This window comes from Pseudochaenichthys georgianus, chromosome 13, assembly GCF_902827115.2.
Source record: "Pseudochaenichthys georgianus chromosome 13, fPseGeo1.2, whole genome shotgun sequence".
Lineage (NCBI taxonomy): Eukaryota > Metazoa > Chordata > Actinopteri > Perciformes > Channichthyidae > Pseudochaenichthys > Pseudochaenichthys georgianus.
In genome coordinates, this window is record NC_047515.1 from 28,405,646 (window position 1) to 28,414,685 (window position 9,040).

General features: G+C 39.9%; 1 protein-coding gene across 1 annotated transcript; it reads right to left on the bottom strand.

The window, feature by feature from the left end:
- Window positions 1-705: 705 nt before the first annotated feature.
- Window positions 706-5,515, bottom strand: aipl1 (aryl hydrocarbon receptor interacting protein-like 1). The gene is made up of 6 exons (XM_071205287.1): window positions 5,462-5,515; window positions 5,054-5,233; window positions 3,737-3,925; window positions 3,414-3,590; window positions 3,190-3,331; window positions 706-2,804 (listed from the first exon to the last, which is right to left on the bottom strand). Exons 2-6 carry the CDS (start codon window positions 5,153-5,155, stop codon window positions 2,605-2,607), a joined length of 810 nt encoding a protein of 269 aa, XP_071061388.1. The 5' UTR covers window positions 5,156-5,233; window positions 5,462-5,515; the 3' UTR covers window positions 706-2,604.
- Between the last annotated feature and the right edge of the window lie 3,525 nt (window positions 5,516-9,040).

Here is a 9,040-nt window from a genome sequence, read left to right on the forward strand (position 1 = left end):
TTCACTAAAAGTTGTAGGCCTACACCTGTGCAGCTCTTTTTGCTTGAATGTGTGTTTTCTGGCTGTACTGTGGTCATTTAATCGTTAACCTCTGTGTTGTTTCTATGGTGGTGTTTTATTTTGCTGCAAGAAAAGTCAAATGACTTTTTGTGTTGCTTAATGTTGGTTTTACCCGGCCTGGTTTGACTTGGTTAAATGTTTCAATTATGTCCTCACTGTCTGTTTGAAGTGGTGTGCAGGCTGCAGAGTGTAGGAAACATAATATATTGTTGATTTGTATTGTAGCTACACAATGGTTTGTGGTGTGATGTGGAGCGTTGCGTTACCTTACAACTATCAACATTATAAACACAACACACCCATTTTGGAAAACAAGGATGGGTAATACAGAAATGAATGGGTATTTTCTCTTTTCAACCACATAGGGTAAAATGACGAAATACTATGTTGTTTTTTTAAGTATTGTCAAATAACATAACTTTAGCCTGTATGGCTTTTGCAAATATATTTCAAGTGACAGGCTACATTTGGTAGACTGCTTAATTGAATGGCTGCCAGTGAAAATCTTCTGATGATATGCCAGATTACTTCCAAAGAAGTCTAAGCTACTGGGTATTCCAAGCAAAAACATATTTGACATTCAAACAATGCAGGAAATAGTTTATTAATTTCTCTTTCAATCAAATGCAGTACATGAAGTAATTAGGGTCTATATAAAGTATGCATTCATCAAGGAGTAAGACCTAAACAAGGAGCCAAGAAACATACAATAAAGACAATTATTTATTACTTTCCTTTTCAAATCCTAACATTACATATTTTATTTTGAATACACGATTGCCTTACTTCCTGTATGACATTTGCTTTCTCTGGCTAACTTGAGGCAACTCCTGTTGGAGCAGGGGCACAGAGCCCCCACCTCTTCCTCCTCCTGCCTCCTCCCTTTCTTTCCCTCTTCTCAACATCAGCACCAGTGGTTTCTGGAGGAAAGCCAACTGCGGATTGTGCTGCTATGCAGAATTGATTATAGGCCTGTGTTTTAGTCCAGGGCAGGGTTTCCAACGGCACAGCCCCATCACATAAATCTACTTAATCTAAGTCCGTTTTCTAAATAGCATTGATGGTATTAAAGTCTGAAGATAAAGACAAGGTTTTACTGGATCAGAGCAGAGATAAATTGCCTACGGTCTCTAATGAGTGCTGTATCTAACCACAGTTTTAGTCTCCTTGTTTACCTTCCTAAGATTAGGCACGACTCCGCAGCAAGAACAGCATTAGCAAGGTGCTTGTAAAGGGCTGGATGCGATAGCTTGAATGTTTAATCATGATCCTTCGTGTTTTTCTTTTCTTTGATCCGCTCCTATTGATTTTCTTCATCATTAGACTGGTGCATTAGAGTCAGCCTCATTTCCCTGAGTGACTGCTACGCTGTGCTGTGAGTGACCTGTGGTCATGAGTGGGGGGGGGAACAGTGCAGATCGTGCAAGTGGGGATTCCCTGAATGAAACTGAGCTCTCTGTGCGATGTCATACTATTGATCGAATACTATATTTTATGTCAGTGCAAAAACAAAAGTGCATTCAAAGTTTTTTTTTTTAGTATATTTCCCAGATGTATTCGTCATGTCCTTTTGCATCACACCCCGTTTCCTTTTTCTCTCTTGAAAACGTACAGAGGAAGAGAAAAGAAGGAGATAAGCGATGCAACCCAGATTGGTTTTGTTTACGAGCCCCTAGACTGTTCATGGGACTGAGTGCTGCGTAAACGCTCAGTATTATCTCTCCAATAGTGAACCATACACATAATCATGGTCAGAGCACCACCTTGTGGAAGGCCAATGAGCTCACAAGACTGAGTAGTTACTTGACAAGTCACTAAAGATAACACTTAAGGAATAACTACTTTGGAATTGTATATTTTTTAGGTAAAATAGTGGCAACGTGTGACTTGACTTTTAGTGATGCCATGAGCACATTTAAACATAGAAATCCAACTAGTACAATTTATTAGCATTCAATAATGCTTTTTTATACATGATCGGGAAAAAAAATCCAAAACAATATAACAAATCAGAACAGAAGCAAAGGAAGATTTGGACATTTTGGGAAATACACTTATGTGCTCACTTTCTGAGCGTTAGATAAAGACTGCTTTTTACTTAACCACTAAATACATTTTGTGTTTTGGTACCTCTCAATGCTGCTTTTTACTTAACCACTAAATACCGCTTTTTACTTAACCGTTAAATACATCTTTTGTGTTTTGGTACCTCTCAATGCCTTGCTAAATATGGGAGATCATTGAATACAAACAACCAAATCAAGCAGTCAAACATTTCCTTGACATTTAACCAATTTAGGTAAGATTACAAGTGTGCAAAGTCCTCCATTTAAAAGTTTCATTTAATAGTTTTGATGACCAAGAAAGACGGGCAGAAAGGAAGCAGCTCATATATCATCCTTATATATTCCATGTCTCCCAGACCTTGTGAAAGTCACTGCAGTGAAGCAGATGTGGTTGTTAAAGGTACAATCAATCTTGGGGATTCCTCTTCTTTACCATCACTTTTGTGATTCTCCTAACCTCTGCTGCGGCCTCTCCTGGTCAAAACATGCCTCTGTACTTGTTCTTGTCCTCCTGGTTCTTTTCCTCCATGCGCATATTAAGCACGGCCAGCTCTCTCTTGACGACCTTCTTCATGCCTGGGTCCAGGTCCAGCACCCGGCTGAAGTCCTGCCGAGCCTCTGCCTCGTTCCACACTTCTGCGTGGGCCTTCCCTCGCAGGAAGAAGGCCTTCATGTCACCTGGAGAAGAAGAACAAACGCATGTTTGACAGCTACCATTTTCAGCTCTGTAGCATTCAATTAAGGCGGTGAAGTATTTTCAAGTAAATCCTTTTAGTCTTTTGTGGCTTACTTAAATAAACATGTGCTTCTACGAACACATACACGATAAACTGTGCATGCTCAAGAACAGGCAGGATCTTTTATGGGATCAGAAAGTCAGACACATTACACATCGATTTAAAGCTAGCATTCAAGATTTCAGGGGGAAAAATACCACGCTAGGTTGAAGCAAAAAAAAAAACTGTAAGGCTGGAACAGCTTGAGTCTCACACTCATATCAATCAACAGGCTTGATTTACATAATCTTGGCCTCACACACATCCTAGAAGTCTCTGAGTGTTACCTGGGTGCTGGTTGATGATGTCGGTGGTGTGCTCGATGGCCTCATAGTACTCTTCTGTGCGCATTAGACACTGGCAGTAGTTGAGCGTTATGGTGTTGGCCATCTTCTCCAGCTTCAGCCAAGAGACCTCCCATGCTTTCTCCTGAAGAAGATCAGATCCATGTCTATACATACTGTTTTTCAGAATATAATTATTAGTGTTATTTCAGACCACTTTTGATCACCTTTGTCTGAACATTCTTGATGCAGATGATGGCCTCCTTGTACTTTTGTGTGGCCTCGTCGTAGTTCCCCTGTTTGTAGAGCTTGTTCCCCTGACCGTGAAGCACAGGCACCACCTTCAACCTCTCCTCATCGTTCATAGCCCACGTCTCCCTGTTGTACTCACTGGGCTGCTGAACCTGTCAATCATACTCACAGTAAATGTATATGATCTGCTTCCCTTGGCACCATGGACCAATGTTTTCTAAAAACAAGTTAATAACCCTATAACAAACCTGTTGGTAAGAAAGGCTAAGTTATTGAGTTTGTGTTTGTTCCTACTCACCCTGAGCAGCTCCAGGACAAAGTAGAGGGGTTTTGGTTCCTTCATCAGCTCATCCAGGTCGTCGTAGCCCAGGCTGTGGTAGGCGAACATGTTGGCCATACCACATGTATGGATCTGCCAGTCCACTGGGTCTTTGCCTTCTGCAATGCGCCTCATACTCTTGGACACTAGTGGATAAATGCCAGTGTGCTGGAGAGAGATCACATTTTTATTAAAATATCAAAATGTAAACTTGACTTAGGCTTAAGGTGTTAATTTTCAAGCCTCTTCCGAATTCTGTCTTATTAAAGAGGAAAATGGTGTTGTACTCATTTATCTCATACATATTCTTCATACTCATACTTCACTTACCCTACACACGGAATCGGATTACATTTACATTCAACTGATTAAAGATTAATTATATTATAAAATGAGTTGTTTAGCATTATCTCCAGTCTATTTCCTCACTCAGCATGGCACGTTTGCCCTCCACTGGCTGGAAATGATACTGCATACAGGAGTCTGTGGAATGTGAGGGGCCGCCATGTTGTTCAGAGGAGTGAATAAATGCTGTAAGCTCATTCAAATCTAATCAGAGTGGAGGTGAATCAGGAGGGCTGATTCAGCAGAATCAGAGCCGATTAGGGAAAAGTGAAGCTGCTGCAGATTAATGAAAGTGTGCCCCAACCATCTGTCTGTGACAGTGTGGGGCACACACAGAAACATAAAAATCATAGATCTATGACTCTAATACGTCAACATTGTTTCATATATATTCCCATCTTCATGGGACAAACGGCTTTCATAACAGGGAGAGGCCACACAAACATCGCGTCGACAAAACATTACTCACAGAGAAAATATTCAGGGAATTCAAAGGGAACTTTACTGACAGTAAATCACATATTCAGGACGCAGTGTTGTTGATACACACATACTTTATAAAACACATATTTTATTTTATTTTGATGTAGTAAGTCAGAGAGCCTGTTGATCCAGTTATGAGCAAATCGGTTCTCTGTTAGCCCTGCTTAGAGGAGCTTTATAAGCTGAATACTTCTGTGTTTTTGTTTCTGTATTATACAGGAGGATAGTTTGGCATGTGCTTAATGTTTAGGTGTCACATTCATTTAAGTATAGCACCTACAACTTCTACAGTGTTGTTTTGCTGCAGAGTCTATAGCCTCCACATCCTCAGTGTTATGACATAAAGTGAACAGTCAAGCTTCTAAGAAGTGATTTGCTCTAACAGACAATAATGCACTTCAATTAAAAACAAGCAAAAAGGGAACTCGCAAACAATTTTCAACACAAACCATAATGTCAAGCACTCACAATGATGTCGCACCAGAATTCAGCCACCTCTCCGATCCTCAACGAGGACAACAGGGTTTCCCAGATGTCCATTTTAAACATGTTGCCAATTACTATCTCCATGGGCGTCCCCACCACTTTGCTGTCATCTATCACTGTCCGCTCATCATCACACAACTGGGTGCGGAAGTGGAAAGTCACCTGGAGTAAAAAGAAACATAGAGAGATGATGCCTGCTCATTAAAACTAAAACAATGTGAGAAAGTGGGGATCATAGCTCTTTGTGTCAGCTTTAAATATATAAAACCTCTTAAATAACCCAAGGCAGATACAACTATTATTTGGAAGACCAGATAGTGCCTGAAGAGCAATGATCAAAAATACCATAAAATGAAATAAAATGTTTGTTAAAAAGGGAACTGAACAAACCTTCAAAGTCTTAACAAAGGTTTTATATTACAAGCTCTACACACAGCTCAGTTATTCAACAGGACAGAAAGCCAAGATTCCCTGGTGTTATAACATCCAAGGAGAGTGAAGCAATACCAAACTGATCCCATATTTCATAATAAAAGTGTCCTCAAAATACAGAACCAGCACAGGTCAAGTATAATTTTATGAACCAAGGATGATTTGAAATTCCTTAATAGGGAAACTTCCGCTCTCAAAACAAAGCTATAAAATACAGAACAAGAAATCCCCAACACAGTCACAAAGCTAGAGTTCATGAATGTGAGCTGGTCTGAACAGGCCACACATTTGTATAATTAGTTTTTTTCAGATTCAGGAATGGTTTCATAAGTCACAGTCAAGTGAAGGCATTCTTTCTCGAGGAAAGACCAAACCAGACGCAGATGGTTTAAAGTGTTTTGAATAAGCTCTGAAAAAAGTGTTCTGATTAAAGCCGCATTGAGTGAAACATGTCCTTATTAACCTCTTCTGGCCACCAGGGGGAATTGCAACTTCATGAGTGAGCCTCCCCTCTCATCATGTTCACATGCAATAGCTTAAAATCGAAACGTAAATCTAAGAGATGAAGTCATGCATCATCAAACCTGATAATGACTTTGCTTTTCAGCAGGCTGTTAACAGTATGTTATATGCTTTTATTTCCCAACTCATTTCGGTGGATTACCGATGCGCATGTTTTTCAAATCACTCCTGGAGTGGAATGAGCATATTATTATGTCTACTGTTTTTGTGATGTTCCACTGGCAGATGCAGATATACAATAATGCTTTTCAAATTGTAAACATTGCCCTAATGTCTAAATAAAATGTCATGTAACATAATCAAAAATGACAGACGCTGAGCATCCATCATAAGTGAAGAAACTTCTCTCTGTTCAGACAAAGAAACTCGGAACCTCAGACTTGTTTTTCATCATCATTGTGCTTTATAGTCTTATTTAATGCCACTTGAAGTCTTATGGATATTAAGGGGGATCTTGATGGAGAGGTATCCATCATAGCTAAATGATTAGATTTAGATCTCGATTGCATGTTTAATATCAAGTCTATATAATAGTCACAGATAAGAGCCTCTATTTGAACGTTATTCTCTTTGGTGCTTTGCAACCACAGTCTAGAAAGAATGTTGTTCTCTTTTGTCTTTGCATGGTCCTCAACTTCTATATCTCTAAGATACACATTTAAAACCAGCTTTGTGAAGCAAATTCGAAATAACTTAATCATGAAAATAGGAGCATACATTGCTGCTATTTTCCTGAAATATGTTTCAGAGAAATTGCAAACTAAATAGACTGAAGTAAACGTACAGAACTTAGTCTATAATGGATGAGCTAAATGTAGCTCTTTAATGGATGATAAAGCTAGAATACATTTATTCATCGAGAAATGTAAGTTAGTGAAGGTCAAAAATACCTTTGATCCAGAGATACATTTTGGAATTTCTCCGGTCCCTCCATGCAGAATAGTTTTCTTGATTCCCTCCAAGCCCAACAACATTGTATCCTGCATATCCGACATCTTTTTTTAAATGTTGATTAAAAATCCCCTTAAATTACCGTTCACATGTGTTTCACAATAATGTGTGGGGTACAATATGTGTAAAGGATATTGATTACTGAGAGCAGTCGTTCCTAGTGGATTAGTTGAGGCAGGGATAATGAGATTAGAAACATCCCCTCCTCTTATGTTTGAATCATCTCTCTGTTGCTTTGTGCATCGGTCATCATCTGCACTTTCCCTCAATACAGTCCGACCCCAGATCCATCCAGAAATAACGAGAAACAAATACAGAAATGAGAGGGTGATTACCTTTTTGGATTGACTAAATATATACTTTTTGTTTCTTTAGAGGGAGATGAATCTAAACCGGTTGAATGCACCACAAGACCAGAACAAAAGTGTGTCTTAGGGAGAGACAGACAGAGAAAATAGGAGAAGAAAGAAAATAAACATAAAACGGTCTGCAAGAGTAGGACATGGTTTCCATTCCAGAGGAGATTTCCTGGATTTATGTGGATGTGGTGATCTGAAAAATACGGAGACATAGTGAAGCAGACAATTACTGTATGGACTCCTTGACCTTGTCTATTAAACATCTGTCTTCCATATGTGCAGCGTATGTGTGTGAGAGAAAGGCAAGGCTCCTTTAGTGTGTGCTAAAAGTCTGCAAGCAGTTTGAGGAGGCAATTATTCTAAAACATTATTGTTAATACCTTATTACTAATTGCGCGAATAGAAAACCCCATGACCGCACCTTGGCAGTGCTCACAATTGTATAACTTTACTGCTTTGTGTTTCCTCTGTGGAGAAAAAGGTATTTCGCCATGGAGTATGAGGCAAGGCTGCAGTCTTATCTCTATTCAAATGAGACCTCTGTGTCCTTGGAAAGAGCTGCAACATACTATCAAGTTTTCCTTTTTTTACTCGTGCGTACTTGGCCACTCTTGAAGTACAGGTATTGAGCCGATTCTACGCCCTCCTGTGGAAGAGTTTGGTAGTGAAGCAGGAGTTTGTCCTCTTCATCACACCGGCCCTGACATGTCCCTGTGTGTGAAGCCCCTTTCAGAGTACACACATAATTTTTATTTGACTTCATAATTATTCTACAACCATCACAAACAGTTACAAATTGTGACCGGCAGAAGTTGGTAGAGGGGAAGGCATGGGCATTATCATTCTACGAATATTTTGAAAGTAAAATGGGTGCATTGTTTCTCCACCCTCTGGATTTTGCTCCTGCTTTCTTCTCTGGGGAAACACTGAACATATGGCGGGGTTAACAGGTTTGTGTTGCTATAGTAACAGCCCTTTGAATAATAATTATATCTGTGAGTTATGAATTGGAAAATAAAAAAGTGTCACCCTTGTCTATGAACATTTCATGAGAGCGTTACTGGCTAACGTTTTGGTTTGGTGATTTAAAGTGTTCTGTGTACTGACCTCAGGCCAGTTTAAGTATGAGTGAGTGGTGGGAGAGCAGCAATACATCCTACCTGTTGGAGAGGCAATGACACTGTTGTGCATTTAAGAGCTCAGGCTTTGTGGCAGTGACTCATAATGCTTGCGTCTGTGCTTTCTTTGTGTGTAAAGGTGCATATCTAGGTTTGCTGCATGAACATTGTAGCGTGGGGAAATCTAAAGTCTCAGTTTGCTGAAGCGCATGCACACACATCTTTTGACAACAGGTCCAGCTATAAGTTGTCCTGCCAGCAGGATGTACACCCCGGTCTCTCTCATTTTTAGCCCTGCTGGAAACCCGTCGCTGATGCATTAGTTCCACTTTAAGCAAGTCATACTCTATTTCTGGAAAGTCCAGTCGTGGATTTCCTGGGGAGGAGCCGCTCTCTGTGAAGAAGCCATTCATTCATATACATAACCCACCAGGGCAGGGCTCCTTCCATGACGCACAACATATACGCACATAGCATAATGTTTATGAATGTGTAAACCTTTTGAGCTTCTTCTGTGGAAATGAGGCACACAGTAAGAGGGAAAGACAGGATCCTTCTTTCTCTCCATGTCACATTGACATGTAAAG